The 26,882-nt window shown below is 49.4% G+C and overlaps 1 protein-coding gene and 1 long non-coding RNA gene across 13 annotated transcripts in view; one reads left to right on the forward strand and one right to left on the reverse strand.

Moving 5' to 3' along the window:
- PTPRS (protein tyrosine phosphatase receptor type S) overlaps positions 1-7,703 on the forward strand; it is a 163,325-nt gene extending 155,622 nt beyond the window's left edge. For all 12 annotated transcript variants that reach the window (XM_087768953.1, XM_087768959.1, XM_087768955.1 and 9 more), the window contains 7 exons: positions 1,558-1,843; positions 2,316-2,494; positions 3,438-3,564; positions 3,644-3,769; positions 4,814-4,968; positions 5,677-5,812; positions 6,325-7,703. In XM_087768953.1, the coding sequence (XP_087625079.1) occupies positions 1,558-1,843; positions 2,316-2,494; positions 3,438-3,564; positions 3,644-3,769; positions 4,814-4,968; positions 5,677-5,812; positions 6,325-6,393 (1,078 nt within the window). In that variant the 3' untranslated portion in view covers positions 6,394-7,703. The remainder of the gene's footprint in view (positions 1-1,557; positions 1,844-2,315; positions 2,495-3,437; positions 3,565-3,643; positions 3,770-4,813; positions 4,969-5,676; positions 5,813-6,324) is intronic.
- A 358-nt stretch (positions 7,704-8,061) lies between these two features.
- On the reverse strand, positions 8,062-25,289 carry LOC148054337 (uncharacterized). Its single transcript, XR_015707273.1, has 7 exons — positions 25,112-25,289; positions 23,654-23,880; positions 22,744-22,902; positions 18,665-18,897; positions 17,283-17,531; positions 9,272-9,454; positions 8,062-8,419 (listed from the first exon to the last, which is right to left on the reverse strand). It is a non-coding gene; the product is annotated as an uncharacterized LOC148054337 (long non-coding RNA).
- Positions 25,290-26,882: the final 1,593 nt, after the last annotated feature.

The following is a 26,882-nucleotide window of genomic DNA, read 5'->3' on the forward strand; positions in this document are numbered from 1 at the left end:
GAGTTATTTGAGTGCTGCAGCCACTCTGATACGGACAAACGGAAGGCCCCTATGGGCAGGTAGCGTTCCCTAATTCAATTTACAACCCAACGAGGAACGCTTGCAGCTTCAACTTAGATAAATCCCTGCATTCCTCAGGAGGGTGTGGAGGAGCCTGCAGGTCCCTCAGCACTGAGGAGAGACATCTGAATTTTACAGGCTGCTGGGGGAAGCTAATCCTGCCTCTCCTAGAGGATGCCATTTAAACAGTCTTTGTGAGTGGGCAACTTATCACTAACCTTGCAGATGGCAATTATCGTGCACCTCTCAGAAGATGAATAAAGAGAGCTGTCAGCTCACAACGTGCAGGAACTGGCTCCCAGATCAGCTGCTAAATTCGTGCCAAAGCTCCGGTCACCTGCTTGGTTCAGGTGTTAGGCAGTCTAATTAAAAGAGATCAAGGGGGCTTTATGAAAAAAGGGACTGCACTGGAATAGGAAAAGGAAACCCTTTATTAGCAGTGGCAAATGCATAGACCCACAGACCCCTGCTGATTGACAAATGCCATTACACGCAAGTTTGGTGTTACCTCAATGCACAAAAACATTTAGGAAAAGAGGTGACGCATGTTACTCATTACAACATCAGTAGTTTCTCAGCTGCTGAAAGATCTGAGTGATTAAATGTGCTTTTTAAGCCCTTAGATCGTGCCAGCCTTTTGTTCAAGCCTAGAGCCCCCTACCTAGAATCGTCGTAATTGTGTGTCTGCCAGGAGAGCTCTCATCCCGGGGGTGCCACAGATGAAGAGGCAGGAGGAACGGGGCAGAGCAGTATGGAGGGGCAATAGGCACATCACCAGAGGCAACTTTTCATCTTCTGTCCTGTCCTCAGGTGACATCAGACCAAACATGGTTGTGAAAGGTTTTGCTAAACTGAGCTAAGACTTGAAGCAAACCTCTGCGTGTTGCCAACTCTTTGGGTCTAAGCCTGAGTACTTCTGCGTACAGACGGGCACAGAAGATGCGGGGACCTTTGCATCCGCTGGCTCTGATCCAGGAGCCTCTCCCTGCCATTGTGGCAGCACTGGCCCAGGTGGGGCTCAGATAAACAGCTTTAGGTTCCAGTGCAGGCTTTACTGGCCCCAGTGCAGCACTGTGCTCACACACTAGAGCAGCAGTGACTTTGGTGTCACCACTGTCCTCCTCTGCACACTGCAGAACTGTCCCAAACCCCCCAACACAATCAAGAGCAACACGAGGTCAGTGGGCAGTAGCACTCAGCAGCACCAGTTCGATTAGGCACGTTCCTTTAATATAACAAAATTCACGAAATGGCTGGACCCACACATTTGGCTCGTTGGCCAGGATCTCCTTTGCCTCGGTCCGTCAGTAGCTGTGTTCACAAGGCCTTGGTTCCTTCCCAGTCGCTGGGTGCATTTGTTGTTCACTCTCGGCCTTGTGCATCTGTTTCTACCCTGTGGTTACTGCTGGTTGTGGCAGTGGAAACATCCTTCGGGAATGTCCTCCTTCAGTGGCAGAATAGTCCATCACTTCATTTTTTTTCCCCTTTTCTTTCCAGTGCGGGTGTTGGACGGACCGGCTGCTTCATTGTGATCGACGCCATGCTAGAGAGGATAAAACATGAGAAGACGGTGGACATTTATGGGCACGTCACCCTCATGAGGTCACAGCGCAACTACATGGTACAGACAGAAGACCAGTACAGCTTTATACACGATGCCTTGCTTGAGGCTGTTGCTTGCGGCAACACAGAGGTCCCAGCTAGGAACCTCTACACCTACATCCAGAAACTGGCACAGATTGAAGTCGGAGAGCACGTGACAGGCATGGAGCTGGAGTTCAAGGTAACGGCAGACGCTTGAATGGGGACGGCAGTCACTGGGGAAGGCTCTGTGTTCCTCACAGGAGCTTTGCTGTGCTGGCACTCATGCGTAGCAGACGGGGATCCTCTATAAGGCTGATGGGAACTTTTTGGTCCCATGTTAGAGAAGTAATTACTTTTCTGACTTACACTGCCACAGTTCCCTGGGGAGACCTACCTGCCGCTGCAGGAGGCTTGTCTGGTCATTTCAAATCCAGATTGAATTTGCTCACTTTTTAGATTGGGTTTTTAAGCTTTTTTTATTTTTTTCTTTGAAAGTTTTCCTGGGGGAAAGGTCTCAGACTCTGTCCCCACCTGGAGAAAAAAAAAAAAAAAAAAAAAGGAGGGCACACAAGGCAGAACAAGGTGGTGGAACATGGAGGGCAAGTTCAGTGGGCTGGCATAGGGCTCAAGCAGAAAAAAAAAAGAAGTTGTAACTCTGCTTTTGCCTTCAGCGACTCGCCAACTCCAAAGCCCACACCTCCAGGTTCATCAGCGCCAACCTCCCATGCAACAAATTCAAGAATCGCCTTGTCAACATCATGCCATACGAGACCACGCGGGTCTGCCTTCAGCCCATCAGAGGAGTGGAAGGGTCAGACTACATCAATGCCAGCTTTATCGATGGCTACAGGTAAACAGCACCTCGCTGCCCCGCCGCGCTCAGGGAGTTTCTGCATATGAGTCTGAGGACGCAGAAGTACTAAGGGATGGACTAGGTCTTAACACAGGTAGTCTGTTGTTCTGTCCCCTCACCTAGCTGTACCGCACGCAGTGGTGCGATGCTAGAGGGAAATTCCCTCTTGCTGATGGCCAGCAACCCACACATAGACTCAAATACGGACTTCTGATAAGCTTTATTCTCTGTGGTCTTAAAATTACTTATCCCCTAAAGCAAACCAAACCCTTCTCCAGCTGCAGGTCCTAAACATAGAGTGTCAGTGAGGGGGTGGATTTTGCTATTGGGAGGTTTCTAAAAACAGATTAGCCTTTTTATTACTTTTGGGGATGTTGCCGTTCTGACAGCTTCCCACAGGCTATACGTGCCACGTGCTCCAGCCCTAGGAGCTGCAGCCCTCCGCTGGTGTGCTCAGAGGCCGGCCAGCTAAAGCTGAGCCCTAACTGAGGGAAGAAAGCAGCCCCACATGCACGTTTCCTTGCCTGTGGGTGCGTGCAGCAGCCCTGGCCCTGGCTGTGGCAGCAGGGTTAGGGCATCTCCATGCCTGGCAGTTGAATTCTTGGTGCTACTCAAGAAAACAGGGATTCTGGTTACAAGAATCTGATGTGCAGCATGTTACACCTTCTTCATATAGGGCATCGTGCTAGAGTAATCTGGATTTACCCCTTGGAAATGGTATTTAGAGAAAGCTTCACCATTGGCCTTTTTTTTTTTTTTTTTTGGCCATTAGCACCAAAGTCACCTCCCGCCCCTTCAGACCTTGCAGTGTTCAAGTTCTTCCCCAGCATTTCCATTTGTTCTCCTCCTCGGCAGCCTTTGTGTGCATTTCCCAAAGCTTCTGCCCAAGCGATTCCCCGCACCCCCTCGACCCGCCCCTTGGGTTTGTGCTCTGTTTCAGACAACAGAAGGCGTACATCGCTACTCAAGGGCCGCTGGCAGAGACCACTGAAGACTTCTGGCGGATGCTATGGGAGAACAACTCCACCATTGTCGTGATGTTGACCAAGCTTCGCGAGATGGGTCGGGTAAGTGCGCGTGAAGGACGAGCATGGCGGGAAGCCTGCGGCACCAGGGCTAACAGTGACCTTTCTTTCCCCTTGGCAGGAAAAGTGCCATCAGTACTGGCCAGCGGAGCGCTCTGCCCGGTACCAGTACTTTGTAGTAGATCCCATGGCTGAATACAACATGCCTCAGTACATCCTGCGAGAGTTCAAGGTCACTGATGCCAGGGTAAGTGCTGCACGATGGGCAGTCTGTGCTTGCGAGGTTTATAGGTGGGGCGGTTCAAACCCATGCACTAGGGAAGGTGGTGTACATAAAAAAGGGGGTTTGGCATGGTTTGGCTCCCATAAGAAAGACTGAGATGTGAACACTTTTTCTGTGGAAGTCTGGGATTATCATCAGTGGAGGAGAGCGTAGCTGTGATGAGGAACAGAACACACAAACACAGATTGTACTTGAATATATCTTCTTACAAATTAAAAGTAGTTTTCTAATGACAGTAGTGAGTCCCTTTGTTAGAGATGTACCAAGCTTTTGGTTTTACTTGGAGCTTACTTGAGATGAAAGCAGAAAATAGTATCTCCCCAAACAGCTAATAAAAACCCCAGACTTGGAAGGGATACGCGGCACCCTACAGGAACCGTACGTTTCTCCTCTGGCTTTACGAGGAACTGCCCTTACTCATATTCGAAGGGGCACATTCACTCAAATAATCTTTGATCCAGTGTCAGATTTCTCCTCCGAAGGAACGTTTCCGTACCTTCTGAAATTTGTTTAGCAAATGTAACCCTCGGTCTCAAAGTAGAGTCCTCTGCTTTTGAGGTTCCAGTATTGTAGAACCTGATAATTCTATTTGCAAGGTGGAAAAGGAGGATGCCTCATCAGTCCTGGTCGAACAAGATTTATCTTCCTGTCAGCTGTAATTCTGACACTACAGCAACTCTTCCTCAAGATTGATAGAGAGGCCGTAACCTCACCTTGAATGTTCCTTTGCTGAAGACTCCATCTGTGCAGTCTTTGCAGTGGTCAGAGCTTTCAGCCAGGAGCGCAGATCTGTACTGACAAGCTGACTCCAGAAATGTCAATCGCAACACGAGCGGCTGCATCATTATATCGATTTATATAATATATATGTTCGCTTGATTGTAACACAACGTTGGCGCAACTTTTTGTGCCCCTTAATGAACTAGCAACACAACGGGGGTTTTTTGCCTTTTTGTATTTAGTACCACAGATGCGGGATGTTTTAAATCTTACTGTTTTCTCCCCCAGGACGGTCAGTCACGAACTGTTCGTCAGTTCCAGTTCACTGACTGGCCAGAGCAAGGAGTGCCAAAATCAGGAGAAGGCTTTATCGATTTCATTGGACAGGTACACAAGACCAAGGAACAGTTTGGCCAGGACGGCCCCATCTCTGTCCACTGCAGGTAGGCATGCGCGAATGGAAACAGTAATTCATCTGAGGATGCAAAAGAGCGGAGGGAATTAAAATCCTGCAGATATCTCCCTCCTTTCCCACCGCATCTTTGCAGGCAGATTTCTTGCGGGTGGCTGGAGGGGGGTGCCAAACGCTGTTGCTTCTGCCAACCAAAGTCATCTCCCTTCAGACCTGGGCACTGCCCCCAAAGCCTTTGACCCTTTGTATCTAGGGGAGAGCTATGAAATGCCGATACTCTGAAGGAAATGGGAACCACAATGTTAATCGACATTTGACCTGCAGAATTAGAGATGTTTTTGTACCAGTTCTGCACCTCTAACACTACTGGCTTGTGCTTGCTGATAGCAAGAATTGTACCTTCCTACCTCTGGGCAGCAGAGGATAATGCATTCTTCAAATTATTTAATTTTAAAAGCCTGATGTTACATATTAGTAATACTTTTCACACTGGATGCTGTTTACCACTACCCAAAGCTTTTCATTGGTTTTTTTATGTCAGTCTCTCAAACACTTGTTCGGGTCACACGCTCTGGCAGTTTTACTGCGTCCTACCTCCTGGAGGACTGGCTGAGGCTCTCCAGTTCTACCATGTTCATAGGACACGGCTGTTAGCCCAGCCGTACCATAACCTCAGCATTTAGGAAAGCATTTGAACGTTGTAATGCACAGTTTCCTTTTTTTCCTCCCATTCCTGCAGTGCCGGCGTGGGCAGGACCGGAGTGTTCATCACCTTGAGTATCGTCCTGGAAAGAATGCGTTATGAGGGTGTTGTAGATATTTTCCAGACAGTAAAGATGCTGCGAACACAACGACCTGCTATGGTGCAAACAGAGGTAAGGGGGAGAGGGGAACCCACGGCTTAGAGGGCTGAGTAGCAAAGCACCACGGCTGCAGACGCATCCCTTGGCTGCGGGGAGCGGGCTTTTTGCCTTTCTGACCACTAGCAAAGCCTTACCTGAAGAGTAAGCAAGCCCAGGCTGCACTGCTGATTTTACTTAACTATTTAAGAAAAAAAAAATCCCAGTGTTTATAAAGCCTCTTAAAGATTTCACCAGTCTGCCAGCCCCGAGTCCTACCTCATCCCTGCCTCTGAGGTAAGGGGGACTCACCTGCCTCTAAGCACAGCCCACGTGGGCTGCAGAGCCAGCAAGGTTAGCAGTGGGCTGACTGGTGTCTACGAGATGCACAAACGATAAAGGGAAGGGATTTCCTTTCCCAGTAGCTTGCAGCTCTTTGAGAATAAAGAGTCTGCGCATGGTTCCTGCCGAAGTCTGTGCTAAAGCAGGGCAGGGATCCTGAAGAGCGGTTTCAAAGCTCTGAAGCTGGTTCTCTGTACTGTTTGCAGGATGAATACCAGTTCTGCTACCAGGCAGCCCTGGAGTATCTGGGAAGTTTTGATCACTATGCAACATAAAAAGCCATCCGTTGTGCAGACTCTACCAACCACTTAAGTCCTGGAAGGCCTCTTTTGACCCAGGAGGAGCGCTTGAACTTACAAAACTGAATCAGAAGAAGTACCTTTTCATCTGGACAATGCGTCGGGGAGCAGGGGGAAGGATTGAGAGGAACACCCCTTCAGGAACTCCATGTTGTAACCTGGACCGTGAAGAGGCAGCTCAGGAGATTGCTGAAGGACTGCTTTAAGTGGTGAACTGCTCTTGTTACCTCAAGTGGTGTTCGCTGTGGAGGACGTATGGACATCATGAAACAGATCCAAAAGCTAAAACACACCTTGCGAAACGTTACCGCTGGAGAAGGGAAGGAAACCGACTTTGGTTACATCATTAGAGTTCAGTTTATTTACTAATATAGTTGGCAGTCTTTAAAGGAAGTCACTTGCAGAATGGAAGGTGTTCTGTAAAAGATCAGAAAAGGAACTAAATCTCAACACTTAGGCAAACTTAGGGTCGGGAGTTCTTCTAGCTGGAGTCTTAATAACCTCAGTGTCAACACTGGGATGATTCTGGGCTGACGCGCACCTTACAAACAGCATTCACTGAATGCCCCTGCCACGCGAGAGGTTTTATAGCTCACATTTTGAATACTTGGAACATTCCTCATTTCTTCTAATTCCAAAATTTATTTTTTAGGATATTTAAAATGATAGAGAAAGAGAGATATAAAACCCAGACCTGGCTGTGTGGTGTGGCCCCCTCCCCTTGCACGCCGGTGGGACAGGTAGAGGTGGCAGCTCCCCTGGGCTGGGGTCGCCGACCGCTGGTTCTGTTCCCCCTTTTCAGCACATCCAGCTAACCCAGAGGCATTCATTGGAGCAGTGGTGGGACACCTCGTAAAGAAAGGCAGCCCCTTTCCCATTCTCTTTGCACATTCACACAACCCCACTTCTGCCGCAAGCAGCTGGGCCGCCCCCGCCGGTTCCTGCCGCAGAAGGCCAGGAGCAGCTCTCCGACAGGAGCCCGAGCAGCACCCTTCAGAAATGCATATCCAGTAGCCAGCCCCTCACCTCTGAACACAGCGGCTCGCCGGGAGCGATGCAGAGATGCTCTCAGGACTGTCCCGGTACCACCTCGCACCAAGCCCATTGGCACAGCTACGAACGTGCCCTAGCTGTATAAATAACTGGGAAAGATCAAGTGAGAGGCATTCAGTGGCATATACTGTGAGTGGCTTTCTTTAAAGTATCGATGTAACTGTAACAAGTGACATTACCTTTTTTTTAAATAGTGTATTTTTTCCTTTTTTTTTTTTTAAAAAAAAGACAAAGAATATCAGTCAATGAATTTAAAAGAAAAATTTGCTTATTTGTTCATATTATGTTCAAAGACAGTCTATTTTTTCACTGTAGAAATGTTACGTGTAATGGCTGTGATATATAAAAATGCAGTGCAAATTGCTACTTCTACATATTGCTTTTCTACCATTTAAAAGGTTTAACTTGCTCATGTAAGAACAAAATGTCCTTTCTGGATTTTTTTGGGGTTCTTTCTTTTGTTTTAAATCGCAGACATATCACACGTCTCTGGAAGGGTGTGAGATGAGCAGGCAGGCCCAGACGCGGCGGCAGTGCCAGCCCGCTCCCCTTCAGCCGTGGCCGTGTTGCCCCGTCTTAACAGGGCCAGGGCTGAACTGGGAGATGAAACAATACCAGTGTCTTACGATGGCTGAAGACAAAGGCAGCGATTTCGGAGCCATGGCACACATCAGCACGCATGGGGTTTTTTTTTACCATCGAAGGTGTATTGTAGGTAACGGCCCAAGTCTGTCCGTGCGCGGGGTTGTAGATACAATGCTCTTGCAAGTGTACGTGACGAGGAGTTTTCTTGCAGAAGTGCACAGAGGACAGCATGTCTTGGAAAAGACGCACTGCCCTGAACACTGCTTGCCTGTGACTTTTCCTTTTTTTATTTTTCTAGAAGGGGTAATCATGGCCATCAAGTGCTACCCAGAAGACCCCACACCAATCTCTTTCCTGTCTTTAACTGAAAAAAAAAAAAAAAAAAAAAAAAAAAAAGAAACAATCAAAAGGCTTCTTCAAGGTTTTACTTCTTATTTGTGTGAAAGTCGCCCAAATTTCTAAGTATGTTGCAGCAAAATCTTACTGGACGAGTCGGGGGGAGGGGGGAGGTTTTTTCTTTGTATGAGAGCAAAGTGCTGTTGCTTTCACACTGTTATTTCAAACTGAAACAGTAAGTGGTTTTCCTACCACTGTGTATGTAGATATATTGACTTTGTATTAAAGGAAGATTGTCTGAAAGGCCTGACTGCAAACCTGTTTGTTGGTAGGAGCGGGCAGTGACCGAAGCAGTTGGGCTGTGTAACGCAGCGACTGCAAAAACCTTTTTGCTGGCGCCCACGGCCAGGTAGCAGGTTGCTCTCCCTCTGTTGTGCTTATGCTCCTTCTAAAAATAGGCCACCTTTACGAGCCAAACATGCGGTTGCAAAGAAACAAGCTCATTTGGGGAGCTGCTGGCCAAGGAGCTGCAGTGACACAGGCGCAAGCTTGCTGCTAGCTCAGGTACAGCAGCGTGGGCTTTGGCGGGAGCGCACCCAGGCCCACGGCTCAGCCCAGAAGCCGCGGGTGCGTGGGTTACGCCTACCTTGAGGTGTAAAACCTTTGGCAATCTCCATTTCTGCTGGCTTGTCCGTGTTTCCTGTATGTGGGACAGAAGCTTCAAAGGGAGCGGATCCCGTCCCCGTGCCTGCTCAGGCTGGAGTCCAGGTGGGGAGCAGTTGCCAGCACCCTGAGCTAGTCCAGGTGCCGTCCTGGCTGCCGAGGACGGCTCCAAGCCTGCAGGCAAGGAGTAAAAGGCTGAGCGGAGAAACACACTTACCCAAAGCAGAAGGCAGCGAAAGCCAACGGTCCCGTTTGAAGCTCAGGGCCACGCAGACGGAGATCTCCCTTCCTACGCTGCCAGAGGCTCCCGTGGCTGCGCTGCGGGGAACAGCCCAGGAACAGAAAGCAGCTCACAGCTCCGCCGCTGCCCGGAAAAGCCCGTGCCTCGCACTGCCGTAACCTGCAAAGCAAATGGGGCGGCAATGCTGAAAGCAGAAAACGTAGCTGCCGTCTCAATGCTGACATGAGCTGCTTAAAAATCTTTGTCCAGCTGAGCCAGAGCCTAATAAGCTAAACCATAGTCTAGCAGGTCTGTGATAACGGTGATTGATAGCTACTGTGTATGGCGGAGAGCGAGCGAGCAAGCTAGACCACCCACCCACCCACCCACCCCCACACCCACCCCCACCCCCACACCCCCACACACCCCCACACACACCCCCACACACACACCCCCACACACACCCCCCCCCACACACACACACCCCCACACACACACCCCCCCACACACACACACCCCCACACACACACACCCCCCCACACACACCCCCCCCACCCCCCCACCCACGAGTGCTGCCTGCTCCCAGGGAGGCTCGCTCCGGACTGAGGCAGAAAGGCGCTAAGCAGGGCGAGGCTGGCGAGGACACGGGTTTTTGGAAGCAGCAGCAGGAGGAGGAGGGGAATATTCTGTATCAGGTGGGGGTTTTTTCCCCCTCCCTTCTACAGATGGGCTGTGCCAGCACAAACCCTCTCTCCTTACTAGAATGGCACCACCACCAGCATTTTGGCTCAAGCTTAAAGGGGGAAAAAAAAAAAAAATTAGCAAGTTAGCCTAGAACTGTGATCAGCCACCAGGTGAGCTGTGAACCCAGGGAGTCGCATCGCCTTCGAAATGCTGTTGATAGCTGGAGCAGGTGGGGAGCCAAGCGAACATCAAACAGCAACAACCTGATGGCACAGGAAAAAAGGAGAAAGGAAAAAAAAAAACCAAACCACCAGCTCCTGGTTTATAATTACATCTCATGTACGTGAGTTCCCCCAGGCAGTTATATGAATAGTAATGATTTTTTGGCTCTTCCTAATCTCCTGGATTCATAAAGGTAATTTGTAGTACCGAACTCTACGGCTCAGCACTACAACACAGGACAGGCCCCCTTCATCGACCTTGTATCAATCAATGTGTTGATTTTGGCGATCCCTTTATTTTATCATTAAAGAATAGAAAGGAAAAAACTGATTTTTCTTCTAAGCTCTGTTCATCAGCCTCCCTGCCTCCATCCGAGGCCTGCCTGGCCCCTGCCCTCTCAGCAACACTCTTCTTGTCCCTCTGTGACGCTAATCACAGCCTCTTATTTTTGTTCTATCCTCTTCTGAGCTGGCGTGACCTTCCCCCGTGTTGAAGATGCAAAAACCCTTGCAGAACAGAAACACATACCGCATGGGGTCCAGGAAGGTGAGCGACAAAGAGAACTGGAACAACAGCTGGGGACTAAGTAAATCTTACAAAAAAGCCCCAGCCAATACAGTAGGAAGCCAGTTAGAGAAGCAAATACAAACCGAAATCTTCTCGGTGCAAGAGCAAGGCTTACAGCCGCTACAAAGGCTTGGAGTGACACTGGGTCGGCCTTGACACTACAGCGGGGCGATGGGCCTACAACAGCTCCTCTTGGAAGGTCAAGGACCACAAGCACCACTGCTAGGACAATCCCATTACCATCTTTGCCTTCTGATCGCCATTGCATTGCTCCACGCTAAACTTCAAACACGTAAGACATTTAAGCAGCGCTGTAGCAGCAGTAACAAACTCGGCTCCCTCCTGCTCCTCACACCACAACATCAGGAAGAGGACGTGGGAGGAAAGGCAGCAGAGCCCTCCGTCCTCAGCCGACGGGCACACCGGGATGCTCCGGAGAACGATTCTGGCACAGAAAACCCATCTGAGGTGTCCTGATTCAGCCACCCAGAGACCTCCCTGCTGACAAGGAAGGGAGCCGAGACGCCCATCGCCAATAAATACGCGTGGTTCCCTGCCACCAGCGCAGGCAGGGACCTCTGGCCGGGATGCACCGCGGGCAACCAAACCAAAGCGCTCAGTGGTCTGGGAAAAAAAGGCCACATCGCTCAGGGCCAGGCAGGGGCTGAGTCGGACCAGCAGAGCCAAACGGCACCAGTCTGTGCGCTTTTAGCTACCTAAAGATACCTTCTCACAGCAGAAAAGCCAAGAGGAGAAAAGCAAACAGCAGATACCACGTACGAGCTCCTAAGGGCAAAGAGGGATAACAGAGGACCTGCAGAGACCTGATCTCGGCGCCACAAAAACCTCCTAGCTGGAACACTTGCTCCTTTGACTTAGCTCAGTGTAATTCATACTGCAAAGCTTTGCACAGATTTCATTTTATCGCACAAGGTAACCAGCAGGTTTTATGCCTCCGTCTCTGCTTTAGGCCAGGACATCCTCAGCCGCAGCAGAGGCACCACCGACACGCTGACAAATCTGCGCGTAGCAGTCCCATCGACGCAGCCTTTTACTGCTGCTCATAAGCTGCTGAAATGACATTCTAATGTGCGGTTTCTGAATGCGATAGACCGATGTGCCGGCCGTGTGATTAAGCATAAATAATTCCGGGCTCCGGGATGCACGTGGCACACCCTGGCTGCACCGCGGCACCGGTCATGCTGCAAAGAGCAAACGAAACCCGAGTTCTTGCTACAAGCTGAGCCTTTCAGGGCCGGCTCTGCCAGACAGCACCAGCCTGAGACCTGGCACGCAGCTCACTTTCCTTTTATTTTCATTAAACACTAAGTGATGGTCCATTAATGCCCATTTGCAGCAGGGCAGTAGGGAAGGCTCTTGTTTCTTATTGATCCAAGGCTCTTTTTTTAATCTCTCTGTCTCGCTCTTCTTTTTCTTTAATATGAGCTCCGACAGACAGCTTTAACAGCAAGTTTATTAGCAATGCTAGCACATGGCGGAAGAAGTAAATCATTGCAGGTCATATTTTTACAGACAAGGACTGTCACCAGGACTCCAGATCTACACTGATAGGATTCCTTACAGAGGATCGGGGTTGAAGCACAGATGGCGGTTTTACAAGGGAATCTCAGCCGCAGAGCCCTCTTCTATTAATGGTGAGGGAGACATCGAGAACAGAGCCTCATCCGTCCCTCCAGACCAGCCTGCGGCGCAGGTTTTCCTTATGGAAGCGCCCAGGGCACGTTTCCGTGCTTGCTCGGAGGAGCAGTGCCCCACCGCAGCGGGCTCGGCCAGGAGCAGCCCCGGCAGGATTCAGAGCTGGCCCCAGCCCCGGCCAACGCCGGTCCCATCACCAGGGACCCCAGGGTGAGCACCCGCCTTGCCCCAGAGCTCCCCGCCAGCGCCCCGCTGAAAGCCCGCGCCCAGCCCTGCGCAGCCCCCTCCAGCAGCTGGGGATCTCAAGGCATTTCTGACATCATTTGTATGCAAATCCTGAACCGACTCTTTTCACAGTTTAATAAATGTCTCTAAACCCTCCCTCTCTCCTCTCCCGTTAACGTAACTCTCTGTTTATGCTACATCCAAAGGTCAATTCTGAATTACTCTTTCTCTGCTCGAGCGCAGCCGCTGGAAGGCCACCGAGCCCCTCGCACCCCTCGCCAGGGCCACCTGCAGACCCCAGACCCCACCCTGCCCAGTCCAGCCTGCCCACCTCGTCCCCAGCCCCAGGCAGCGGTGACACCGCGTGTCTGTCCCTCTGTCTGCCATGGGATGTCCTGCCGGGGCCGTGAGGGCAGAGGGGGCACCCGGACCCCCACGGGCGACCTGGTGCTGCCGCACGAAGCTGCAGCTCCCCGCGGCGATGGGCCAGCGGGTCAGCTCAGAGCAGCAGAGACGGCGCTCGGCAGGAGAGAGCCCTTCTCGGGGGCTTGGAGGGAGCAGGCTCATCCCAGTTCTCATTTACACCACACTGGGCAAAACCAGCTCATGCATCAGCCTTAATTTGCAACGGCCTGGATGCCAAATCACTAAGGGATTGATTTGCAAAAGCCCCTACGCCTCTGCACAAACCTAAACCAAGAGCCCCCCTTCAGTCCCCTGCAGCAGAACAAAGACTTTAAAGTAGATGTAACTGTAATTTACATTCCAGAGGAAAAGGAAAAGCCTTTCTTGGTTTACAGAATTACCCAAGTGGCAAACCAGTTCCCAGGCCAGGAGAAATTCTTCATGTTGCAATATGCTTTAATTATACCAAGAGAAGCAGTAACAGAATGAGAAATCAATTCCTTCTCCTAAATAAGATGGTTGCAAATTCCAAGTCAGTAACTGAACAGATGTAGAACTGAAATGGAAAAAGTAAATACCCTCATAGGCGCTGAGAAAATTGTCCTACTATCTCAACAAGTTCATCCACTGGGAAAGGGATACAGGGAGACTGCTCCCAAATGTCCTAAGAAGGAAACCAGAACAAGTTCAGTCACTTTTATTGCAGTGTCACAGGCACCTGAAGGGACACGCCGCCACCCCCTCCCTGCGCCCGCAGCTGCACAAAACCCTCTCTCCCCTTTCAGGAGCAAATCCCGTGTTGGAGCATGACGGAAGCCGCAGCCATCACAGCTTTCCCTCCGAGCTTCCGTCACTTCTGCAGGGCCTGAAGGAAAACCTCACCCCTGGCTACCACTTCCTTGCCACCAACCGCTCACGTCCCTCCTGCTCTTGGCACCACCCTCAGCTCATCCAACACTGACTCCCGGCACAGCCAGAGCCATCCCAGGTCCACGGGGCAGCCGCTGCTCTTCCTATAAAGCCGAACACCCTATCAGCCTGGAGAGGAGCCCTGCTCACTAGCGAGACCCTACTTGCACTGGCATGCCAAAAGCAGGACCCCGACACCTTCGACTCCGCAGACTCCAAGGATGGTCCTCGGACCCCGGCTTGCCACCCAAGCGTGCAGAAGTGAGGTAGTGAGGTGCCCTGGCTGTTCCCCTCTTGGGCTGACAGGCATAGATGGTGCTGTGCTGGCTGAATCGGGCCGGGTTCAGTAGGGATGGATCCACTGCACGTCCCCACGTCCCCATCATCAGATCCATCTCTACCAGGGAAGCGGAGACGATAACATTTGGCTCCCTCTGCACACACTGACCTCTCGACTAACAGCAGGACTGGGACTTAGCTCTGCCAGCAGTGGAGATCCAAAAGACAAATCTAAGTGTGAATCCCAAGTGTTGCTTTTGCTTGAGCTGTAATTTCTTGCTGGAGATGGTACAGGAGGTATTAGACAGCTTCGCACCCTGCCCAGCGCGCGCGGAAGGCCGGGAGGAGGGGGAAGGCGCAGCCCCTCTGCTTTTGCTGTTGTTGGAAACGTCTCTGGAGTGGAAGGGGGGGCATATATTTTAAAGTCACATTTAGGATACAGCAGATAAAAAATACAGAATTATGAAGAAGTTGAAGAAAACACTGTCCTGGTGACTAACCAAGGGCATAACCATGCAGCCATGGGTAGTTAAAACAAGAAAGTGATTGCTTTAAACTTCACCCATGCACACAGCTGCGTCTGCCTCTTGCACTCGCATTAACTATTCACAATAAAACCAAATTACTCGATTGCTTCCCACCCAGGAAGATGGCTGACGCCTGAACAGCAGCGCTACCTTTCTATTTATTAACAGCACGCTCTCTCCAGCCATTTAACGTATTCATCCCTGTCCAACTTTAATCTGCCTATTTTTCTATTGTCTACTTATCTGCCCATCCATCTATACGCTAGAGCGATAACTCCAGATCCCTTTGCAATTTGTACAGAGATCAAACGCTGCTGTTGCTATCTCATCGCGCCTTTATCTCTCGGAAGACCAACATGCACAATTCCCTTCCAGTCATTAAAGAGAGATTCCTGATTAAGAGAGTTTGGGGCTCCGTCCATCTGTGTACGTATATGGTGATGCATACATACAGGCACACACAGACATGCGGATGGCAATCCTAGATTAATAGGTTACACAAGGGTTTTATCCCAGGCTTACTGAGGATAATAAACCCCTCTAAAACAAAAAATTGTGTCCAAACGATTAAAAAAAAAAAAAAAAAATCTCTTTTCTTTAAATACATAACATTCTGCCTGAGCTGCATGTAAGGTGGTGTTCAGGAAATTGCTAAACATTACTAATTCAGGTTCCACTTCCACCGGGCCCTCCTCCCATCTCTTTCTGGCTGAATAACCAACGGCCCCACGGCACGGATGGGGACGGCACACCGATAGTCCCGTGACCAAAGAGCGAGCCAGGCTCATTCAATACATTTAGGACCATAAATTGCCCTGGTTAAGGCTCAGGAGGTGCCTGTCCATGTGTTAAGCCTCAGGAGAAGGAAGGTGGGGTGGTCCTGTGCGTTTCTGTGGAGATGCCTGGAGGACACAGCACACCGGGATCAACGCTGGCGGCTCCCAGTTGCACGGCCCAGGGCCCGCAGAGCTCCCAGGCTCCGCTTTAGTTTCTGCATTTCCAGGATTCACCGTTAAAATAAGTAGATCTCCCACGTTTAAAGGCGGGGTGGGTAAAGGGGAGCTGTGAGACCTCTACTGTGCGGTTTATTTAACCCATCTCAAACGCTTTCTCCAGTTTTGCTAACGAGCTCCTGGTTTGGATTCAGCTGTTCCTCACCCTCACGGCAGCACCAGGACCAGACTAGAGCAACCTCCTTCGCTTTCCTTGGCCAAACCCAGACAACAACAAGGGACGGACAAAGCAATCCACTGGAAATGTGCATTTGCGGTTCCCATTTTTAATTCAGTCCCTTACAGCAACCTAACTCATTTCTGCCAGACACCGAAAGGACTTTTCTTAACAAAACGTGACCACGGCTTTCTAACACAACTCATCACGGCACAATCGTATCAAGCCATCTCAACAAAGCCAGATTGTTGGAAGGCATCTCCACTATGTCCCAAACCCCACCGAGCTGTTATTCCAAACAGGACGGCACTGGCACCTCCAGCATTAACGTCAACCTCTGGGGCAGCAGAAACACAAACGAAGCACTCGAGTGCTTGCCAGCGACCTGCAGCCATGCGTCTTCCAAGAGGACGTAGTGACACCAAGTTGAACAGCAGCAGAGACCTTCTGCTTCGTGTGTTAATCTGTACGATCATTTTTAAAATAGATAAAACTGAAATAACATTTTCCATACCACTACATTTAACAGACAGAAGAGGACACAGCAGAGATTTATACATATTCTCCTAAAACGTGGGGGAGGAAGAGATGGTGAAATTTCAGTATAATATGCATTCATCTTCACTTCCTCCAAAACAGCACAATGAAACGAAGCTCGCGGAGCATTTGCCTTGGGGGTGAGGTGCAAATCCTTCCTACAGACTGGCCTGGAGATGACAGTCGAGGCATACGGCACCTCGCTGAATCACACAGCCATAAATACAATGCAAATGAAAAGAAATGCAAATGATTAAAAAAAAAAACCGCCGTGGGCCCTGCAGATACTACCCACGGGATATTTTTAGGGGCTGGGGAGGAGATGCTGAAGAGCCACCTTCGGAGAAGCGATGCCAGCTTCCAGTGAGCCACAAGAAGCAGGCAGGGCGAGCCGCGCCGTGCTTCTCTGTCTCCTGGCAGCCCTGTTTGACTTGAGTTTGATGTGGGGGTGCTGGGGGTCTCCCTGGATGCCATGGGGTCACCACCCCTTCCAGGACAGAGCTGGAGCTACGTGAGCTTTTCCACTCCACCACCAAACCCCCTTACAGCCTCCTGAAGCAGCTGGTGCCAGGCGCTTCACACCAGCAAACATCGATTTGGGGGGCGAGACACAGACATTTCAATTCCCAGCTCTCCCGCACCAGTGGGACAAACAGGGGGAAGGCAAAAACGTCTTGGGAGAAGATGGAGGAGGGACAAGGGACTAACATCAAAGCAGAACAAGTTGGGAGGACTATGGCTGAGAAACCGGTAGTACCTGTAGCTGCAGAGCCACCACATCTTGCAACACAAACACCACCAACCTTCATCCGTACCAGCTAACCTACCTCCATCCACGGCAAAGGCGAAGCCTCTCGGAGACGCTGAGCCCCTGCCCATGGACCTGCCCGGCCCCAGATCAGCACGTGCAGGATGAAGCAGCGAGCTGGTGCAAAGCAGGGCTGGAAATGATTAGGACGCTGAGTCCTGCAAAGTGGCATCAGGTGTGCGATTTGGGCAGCCAAGCACCTGGGTGGCACTAACGGCCCCTTCCTGGCCACGAACAAAAGAACTAATGTTCTTCTCTGCTTCTTTATCTGAAAGAGAAGCAAAGGGAAAATCTGCTACAGCTGGCACACAAAAGAAAGGATCTTAAAAAAGTTTAGGAATACAATACCCAGAAAACACAACTTCCAAAATTAAAAGAAAACTGGTTGCTGACCCTCCTGCTCTCAGCTGTGGAGGCTGCTATATTCAGAAGAGGCTGCTCAGACTCCCAGATGCTTTACCAACACTTACAAAACTGTTTGTCTGGCAGGTGGAGATGTTCTGGTGTTTATGAGGAAAGGGGGGACGTCTCTCCTGTCCCTGTTCCCCCTGAAGAACAGGACTCGAAGGTGACCAGGCAATGACTGCAAACAATATTCGTAGCCAAGCTAAGAAAGTGCCAGAAGTGACTGAAGAAATCCCGCGGCCATGGCACCAAAGCGAATAAGGTGCTGGGGGGGGGGGGGGGGGGGGCGTAGTGTCAGCACGGTCTGGTCAGCCCAGTTAAGCTGGAAAGGGCACGATATAAAAACCATCTGTGCCACTGCCAAGGAGAGCGGGACACGGGACCTCGCGACTCATCGGATGATGCAATACCTGAGAAATTCCTTCTTTAAAATAGTCTTACACCAGCAACAGGCCTTTGACCAAATCCCACTCTCTACGTTTCTATGATGAACACCTCTGCCCCGATCCTTGTCCTTTCAAGCTAAACCTCTGCAAAAGCCACCCAAAGCATAGTGTCTGGAGACTTGGTCTTAGTTATTTTATTTTATTTTATTTTATTTTATTTTATTTTATTTTATTTTATTTTATTTTATTTTATTTTTACTAAGGCCAATTTAGCATTAGTCTGGCAAAGAAGCAAGGTCTAGAAATCCTAGTCCTCTACCCCGGACATGTATTCCACAGGTGGGACCTCAAGCTCTTCTCACCGTTTTCCACACAGATTCTCCCTTCAGGCACCGATCTGATCTCAAACCACCGTGCCCTTTTTTGCTGTGCCAGCAAGGTGGTTTTTCCACCTTGGTTGGTACGCGTGGCCTGTACCGCAGTGGGACGGGGTTAGGTGAATTTGGGACAAAAAGATGAGCTACAGGGCAATGCTTGTCTGAGAGAGCAGAGCTTCAGAAGCAGACTCAAACAGGCGTTTAAAGAAATAAATTGTAAACAACTTGCTCACCTTTGGCGTGCTTTCCCGCAGAGCGGGATGCCGTTTAATGTACAGCTATATGCATGATATTTACGTGACTCCACTGAGGCAGGTGCGCTCAGACTCCCCGGTGATGACTTGCAAAAGCTCACGAGGGCTCGCTCCGTCTCTTCACAGAAGATGAGAGGCAGAAACAAACCATCGACGGATCCGATTAGCATGGCAGATCGGCATCAGAGGGGGAAGCGTTCCGCAGGCGTCATCTGGAAACACAAATGTCACCTTTTTAAGCGGGAAGAAATGCTTTCACAGTGTCTCGGCCTCAAATGTCTCGCTCCCCGTCTCCCACTGCCATCCCACCGCATCCAGCAACCTGCCTCCCTCTCCTTAGGGCTCTCGGGCATGCAGGGGGGTCTTGTATTTTAGGATATCACCTCTTAGCTATGGGGGAATTTTTTAGGTGAAAACCTAAAGATAAATCAAAACAAATTACTATTCCACCAGGAAAAGCAGATTCAAATTGCTGCACAATTTGTTATCTAAATAATGTTTAAATTTTAAAAAGAGGGGGAAAAAACCTAATTACATCTTTGCGTGGAAGATCATAAATCACATAATTACAATGGGAACCTCTGCATCTTTCCAACAGACTAAAAGCAGACTACACAAGTTCTTATCTCATTACTGTTTAATTAAGAATTATGTTTGAGCATCTTCTTTTTAATTATCACGGAGCCCAGATGACTTCTAATCTTTTTTACCCAAAATGAGGGAGGGTGCGGTCCAAAATGGGTACTAATGAATTTACAATTTGCTCTTTGGGGAACTTTAATAAAATTACTCCACATAGAAGATTAACACCGATAAAGTGAACTTCCAAAGAGAACATTTGGTTCCTTTCAATTAGCATCACACAACCGTCAGGAGCTTATCAGGGGGGTGCTGAAGTGGTATTTTTGGGGCAGGGATGGGTGTTTTGAGGTGGGCGAGAACGCGGTGCACAGCTCGTCGGTGGCTGTACCGACACCCCCGAACACAGCCCCGGAGGGGACAGCGGCGGTGGAGGGGCAAGGGGGGCAGCAGAAACCAACGGCCGCGCCTGCAAATGGCCCCGGCCCTTGTAAGGCTTAAAAGACTCGTAAATGGCTTCTTGCCCATCAGACGAAAAAAGGTCAGATCCTAACACAACACTTCATCCCGCCCTGACCGCAAAAATCTTAATCAACATCTGAAGAGAAAGTCTCAGGACAGCTGTATTTTATTTTTTTGCTGTCTCTGGATAAAATCCATTGATTAAGGCTGCAGGTGTTTCGTGTCCATCTACGCTAGAGCAGTTACTCAGGATTAACGGAGTTAGAGGCCGTGGCGTTCCTCCAGCTCCTAAGATGCTCCAGTTCCCTCCTCTTAACATCAGGGGAAAGTTTTCCCCATCAAAACATTTTGCCACCGACAGCCTCTGTACCACGCTAAGCCCTGCTGACCATCATCACTCACAGTAACTAGTTGCAAGGAGCACACATATATTTTTTTTACACCGAGCACAGAGCGAACACCTTTTAATTCAATTGGTTGAATCAACACAGAGAGATTATTAGTTTTCAGTAAGATCTGATTCAATTAATTAGCCTAAAAATATCAGCACAGCCAGGGAAGCAAAGAAAAACAGAGATAAATCCCTGCCATAGCACTGCTTCATCTTTTAAAGGCAATTAACTCTTAGTTATTAGCTTTTAATTAGGGAATAATAATGACACCATTAATACAGTTTATTATACTTGTCAGCAGACAGCTGTTCCAAAGACATTTTATTATCAGATCGTGGCGGCTTTTGTCTGCTCCCGTGTTTATAGGGGAAGGCAGCGGCTCCCGCAGGCCCGGGCTGGGGGGTCCGCGGGTGAAGCTCCCAGCCGCACGGCTCCCGCCGCGCCGAAATCGCCGAGGCCCCTGCTCCGCGCCGGGTCCTGCTCCTCGCGCTGCCGTCGGCGGGAGCTGGCTCTCACCCGCGGCCCCTTCCCAAGGAGGGATGCAGAATGAACGCCAGCTCCCTCCCAGACTTCAAAGGAGCCTTACATAATTCGCAGGGATTTTACTTTTTTTTTTCTTTTAAAAAAACATCTAAAATGGTTTCTCTCTCGCAGAATTCCAGTGGCAGCAGGATCCAGCCTTGACTGTGCATTTGATGTCTCTCTCACGGGTAATTCTCATGCCTTTCCTGGGGGGGGATGCTGGATCTGCGCCAAAGCCGGTTTTACACCTCGGCTCATAACATCTGAGACGGCATCCGACTCGCAGAACATTTAAGATGCCAAAAGAATTCACTGTTTTATTTTGTTTTCTTCTGAGCTTATCCACCTCTTTGGAAGCGCGGTGTACGTTTAGAGCACAGCAGAGATGATTTGGAAACAAATAATCACTTTAAAGAAATAAAGCATTCCGAGTCAGTTTACCCATTCATAATCTTATTCCACCCCGCTGCTGGGCGCGCGTCACTACGAGAAGGCAGCTGCAAAGGGTGGCAGAAATACCATGCAATGCTCGCTGTTCTTGCCCCAAATTTACCCTGAAACTGTAAACTTTAAATCCTTCTGTAAGAGCAACCACTACCACGTTAGCAGTGGCAAACTGCTTCAAGTTTTCATCGATGCTTTATTATTTCTTTGTCTACTGCATCACTAAAATAAAACATCCAGAAGGCTCGTAATTACACGCTCTGTCGTACGCAGAGCAAACCACGTGTTCCCATCACTTTCACCGCCGTCCTTTTTCGCTGTGTCCTAGACAGAGTTGTGGTATCTCCCCAACAGAGACTGCAAACCATTTCCAGGGCACAAGGCTGCCTTAACTGTATTTTATTATTCCTATATCATACAGTCTTAATCCCAATCGTGTACGCGGGATGCTACTGTAATACAAAAATGCAGTGCAATACATTTCCCTGATTTACTTCGGAGTTAATAAATCATGAAAATACCGAAATAAAAAACAAGTGTAAATTATAGCATCGAGTTCCACTACCTCGATTTTAACATTTTTTGCCTTGCCCTGGACTGGAGGGAGCCCTAAGGGGAATACCAGGAGCTTGGAGGAGCTCCTCAGCACCGAAAGCCTGCTCCTGGCAGGCATCTTCCTCCTCCTCACCCAGTGCAGTGCAGTCAAGTGCCAAGGAAAGAAATTAGCCTGGTGCAGGAATAAAGCAGCTGGAAGAACCTATATGCAATTTTCTACAGGGAAGCAGAGAGTTGTTAAATTGAAAGCAAGGCTGTTCACAAGAAGAAACTTCCCCTACTGAGAACAGACATAAAAATAAGAAGGAAAAGGATGGCAGGATGATAACCATCACCGTACAGATTTAGGAACTGAGGCACAGGAGAGCGAGATGCTGTACCTAAGGCAGAAGGCAACGGCAGGGCGAACATCGGCATCAGGGCACTACCTCGGGACACGGCAGCTCCCGGGGCAGACAGCCCCGCTTCCTCCGGAGCTCGGCCGGGCCTCCCAGGACCTAATTTTATTCTCGTTTTCACCCCTGCGCTGACAGGGCTTCGGGTCCCAGGTGCGATGCTGGAGGCGTTCTGCACGTTTGTGTCAGCACGCAGCTCCCAAACCGTAGACGTTCGCTATTCCTTCACACGGGTGACTAAGCCTGAATATTTTAGGAGAAACTGTTTGAGAGATCTTGGTGCAACTATAAAAACTTCTCAGCTGAGGGTTTTTTTCTGTGCTCAGCTGTATCCAGGCAGAAGTCGGGAGAGGAAAACCAACAGACAAATTGATTTTCATCAAACTTTGTCTCCAAAATACATCTGATGCCTGAGATCACAAGATGCTTCAATGCTACTTTCCTCGTGTAGCAATAAACAGCTTGAAAAGAGGGTTGTCAGGGAACTATAATTAGTGTTCTGGTAGCACTAGTACTACTGAAAGCTTGCGGCAATTCGCCTTTAGTTTAAGCGCCATCATCTGAGGTGTACAGCCGTGCTGGGAGGGAAGAGCCTCAGCCCAGGTCCCCAGAGGAGGACGGGTTCCTCCTGTTCTTCAGTGAGGAACGTCCATCAGACGTGACCGAACGGGATCCCCAAGGGCTTGGCGGCAGGAGAGAATTGACTTACCTGCGACCGGAGCTGTGCGAGCGCACCGTCTCTGGGGGGCCAGCTCACCCTCCGGCGGTCCCGGCTCAGCCTGGGTCGTCCCTGCCCTGTGCAGAGCCGGGGCTCCATGCACACGTGGATGTCCCCCACGGGAACACAACACATCCATGGTGGGCAAATCTGCAGAGAGGAGTAAACAGAGCGGTTAATGCTGGGCCTTTCTCGATTCAAACGGGGGATAAGGAAAGAAAACTTGTCTGCAGCCTGGGGGCTGCGGGGAGCAGCCGTGGCTCCGCAGACCCCAGCTGAAGGCGAGGGGAGCGCAGCCCCTGCCCCGATCCCTGTGTCAGTCTTGCGCCAGGGGATTAATTTCGGATTTTGCTGCTGCTTTTTATCAGAGAGACAGCTCTGAAAGGCACAAATTTTCTCCCCCACAATGGACCTGTCACAATGACAATTATACTTAATAGCGGCGGCTCAGCCTTGCCTTTCAGGGGTGCTGATTATGGCAGTAAATAGAAGCACATTAGAGAGGTAACAAGACACTGACAGGCTGTATTCACATTGCATCGGGGGACTGCCACGGCCCAGTCGCGCTGTGGTCTTGACAAAAGAAACCCAAGGGATGCTCCCTTTTATCGGGCTTTTGGTGAGGGGGAAAGGTAGGAGCGTGAGGTTAAAAATACTCTGGTCTAGGAGCAGGAGCAGCCGAGGGAGCCCGGGCTGCAATGGCAACTGCGTAAGGAAAAGCCCAGTGTGCCAAGGAAACAGGTTGGTGTTTTGTTTCCCCTCTTTGCAGTCAATCACCTGCTGAGAGTGAAATATTGCAGTGATTCTAGCAGCGCTATAACCAGACGTGAAGTCTGGTCTCAGTGCTTTGAGAGTCAATCTTTTAAAAACATAAAATGATGTCCGAAGTCAAAGCAAGCACCTCCAAGCGTAAACCGCAGTGGGGTGGGGAGGCTCGATGTCGGGGTTCCCTTCCCAGCTTTATCACACGGTTGTTGGGAAATCCCTGAGCAATTTTCCAAAAAGGGAGCTTCAGTGGGGCCGCTGTAGTAAGTCAGGGTGCTGCTGCTCATCGCAGAGCTCCACGGAGACCACGTCATCTGCAGGTACTTGGCCGCTCAGGCCTGAGCCTCAACATCTCAGTTCCAGCTACGAAAAAAAAAAAATGAGGGCATCTCTTACTACTGAGAAAAACTGCAGAGAAATTAATTTGGCCGAAATGGACCAGAGCTCCTTGGTTTGAGAACATCACAGAAGTGAGAGAAATCATAGCATTTAATGAGCAGCCAATTGCCTATGCTCTGAAGTAGTAAAAAACGTTATGATAAATTGTTCCTGCAAAACAGAAACATCCCTAAGCAGTGGGATCTCACAAAAACAGTTGGAATCAGGCAGATTTTTCACTATATGCTGACAAAAATCTCATGCTAATCACCCAACGCAGGACTCAAAGCTACTGGATTGCAGTGTTAATTCCATGTTATATCTGAATCCCAGATTAATCAGATGCACCACCTCTTCAGCCTAGATATTCTCCAGTGGCTCCAAGCTATTAAGATAACAACAAGAAAATAAACCTCAGCTCTAAGTGGAGACAGAAGGCATCGGACTTGCACAACAGCCCTTCTCCCCACCTCATTGCTTCTCCACGCAGAAAATCGTCCAGTGACCCTTCTGTACCTACGATCAACTCACATTTGATCTTTTTAGCCAGGCAGATGAATCCCTGCTATTCTAAATGGCAGCAGCATCTTGGCTTGCATCATGGCTAACTGACCATTCATTCCTAATCAAAGAAAATTTGCTGTGTTTTCGAGAGATGGCTCCGTTAAATGAAGCAGATGAGCAGTGGATCTGTCCATTTATTTATTTTTAAACCATGATCTGGGGCACAGGGGAGGGTATCACTCCTGTTTCAGAGACAGCTTGGCTACGAGCTCATTTGCTGGGGGATATTAGCAGCTGGCATCTGAAATGGCACGGCTAGGGTATAGAGGTAAGCCAAAGTCAACTGTGCTGAAACACAGCCAAATTCGTATTTATTCCACAGGAAAAGTGGTTAAGCTGTGGTCGCTATGTAATTCCAAACAATATTTGCACAGTGACCTTTACGTTTCCCCTCTTGGAAACAAAAAAATTTAATTGTTTTGCTCCTCTAATGCTGAATAAATAACTCCCAGTGATTTTCTATTGGTGTGCAAGTAAACTGAGTAGTTATCTTTTTCTGCTATCAAAGCTGCCAAATAATTCTAGCTAAACATCTCCAACTCATTCGAGTCTTGGTATTTTGCCAAAGTGGATTTGCCTTTATTTTGTGTGTGCGTGTGTGTGTGTGTGTGCCAGTGCAGTTGTTCATGGGCCCAGAAGCAAGAGAGACAACCTGAACGTGGGGCTGGAAATGAGGAACCCCCAGGAACTCATTCGGAGTGTTTCTGCTGGGATCTCAAGCAATTTGTTCCATCTTTATTCCTGTTGGCAAGCTGAGGGAGCACTGGCAGGTATCGCCTGTATTAGGCACTCTGAAGCAGAGACTGCTTAAATTTCGCAGGGTTGAACTCATTCACAGGGTCTCCTCATTAACCTGTAATGAGATAAAGGGACGAATTGTCCTTCTAACCCAAGAAACACGAAACTAATGCCACGGGAAATAACAAGGGTCACAAGAGGTACTCGTCACGCGGCTCCTCCGTGCATCCCGCCGAGGGACACGCGGGCCAGCGCGCCGGGAAGCAGCAGCGCCGCGACAGACAACAGGAGAGCGTGGCAGGAGCTGTGCGTAGCTGTTAGCACACCTACCTGGGGAGAGGGACCGCTCCGGCGCCGGGCAGGTTCCACGCAGACAGCCTTGCTCCTTGCTTTAATCCGTCCAAGTACAATCGCGTGCCTGAAAAAGCTCTTCTACAAACCTGCGCTCTTTCCAACTTGGTCTATTTGCAGGTCAGGACGTTGCAATCGTTTAATTATTTCAAAAAGGGTGTAAAAAGTTTATTAGGCAACATTTAGCTATACGTAGGGCAGGGAAAAGAAGCCCAAACAAGAAAACTAACAAGGACTTGCCCACCGCAGCACTGGCAAAGGCACCCGCTGCAGGAAGGGCTTCACCTTACGCTGTGAAGAAATTCAAGCCAGAGCAACGTGCTGATCTGTCACTGTCTTCCTCTGAGCCCTCAGATGAACGATGCCCACCACCACAGACCATTTCTCTCATGAGAAATTCCACTAGTTCAACTCAAATTGCTATTAAACTAAAATAGCATGCCTAGATTCAAAGCAAAGTTTAGTTTAAAACGGCTCCCGATTACCTTAAGCTAAAACTCCCTGCGTAAACCACTCCAACCAAAACAAGAGCATTCTTCCAGAAGGGAATTGCACCTGTTTAATGAATAGTTTTATTAAACCAGTGCAATTTGTTCAAGCTGAAGGAGAACTACTGATGAAGAACTAATATGAGCAGTGAGGGAAGAGGAACAGAGAAAAATCCCCACAGAATAACCTCAAGAAATAGAAGTTCTGCAAAACTGGCCGAAGCACAGATGTCTACAGCATGTGACAAGGTTTTTTCCATCATCTGCTCTTTCCCTAAACTGAACAGTCACAAAAGTAAAGCAAAAAAGGAAAGGAGCAAGTACAGCAAAGACGGAGTGCCTGAAAGCCCGTCATCTCCTCCCGTGTACAAGCAGCAAAGCTGGAAGCCAGGAGAGGCTGTGAATGGAAAAGCCACAAAATACCTTGTGCGAACACATAGATCGGCACGCTGGAGATTTGCAGCAACGCATTTGCAAGAAGAATTGTTTCAGTAGGACTAGAAGGTATCACAAGAAGTCGTCCAGAGTGAGAGAACCATGACACAGCAAAGGACAAAGTGGTAGGCATCTCATCAAGCTTTATGGCAGCCAGGGCTGTCCGTTCAGCCCCAGCACTACACAGCCTCATCTCAATCAACACTGCTGGTTTTAGTTTTCTAAATAATCCTGTCCTTTAGAAAGAAAAGAAAAAAAAAAAAAAAAAAAAAAAAAAGGAACGATCTCCGTTTCTTCTCACCAAGCTAAAGACCTTTCTCCAACCAGACAAGGAGTTAATGAATCTCCATCCACTGTTCCGCTCTCCAGGCATACGGCAAAACTCTCTGCTGGCCTCAGAGGAGGAATAAG

The sequence above is a fragment of the Nipponia nippon genome, unplaced genomic scaffold, assembly GCF_047370975.1.
Source record: "Nipponia nippon isolate SJK-2023a ecotype South Korea unplaced genomic scaffold, ASM4737097v1 scaffold_31, whole genome shotgun sequence".
NCBI lineage: Eukaryota > Metazoa > Chordata > Aves > Pelecaniformes > Threskiornithidae > Nipponia > Nipponia nippon.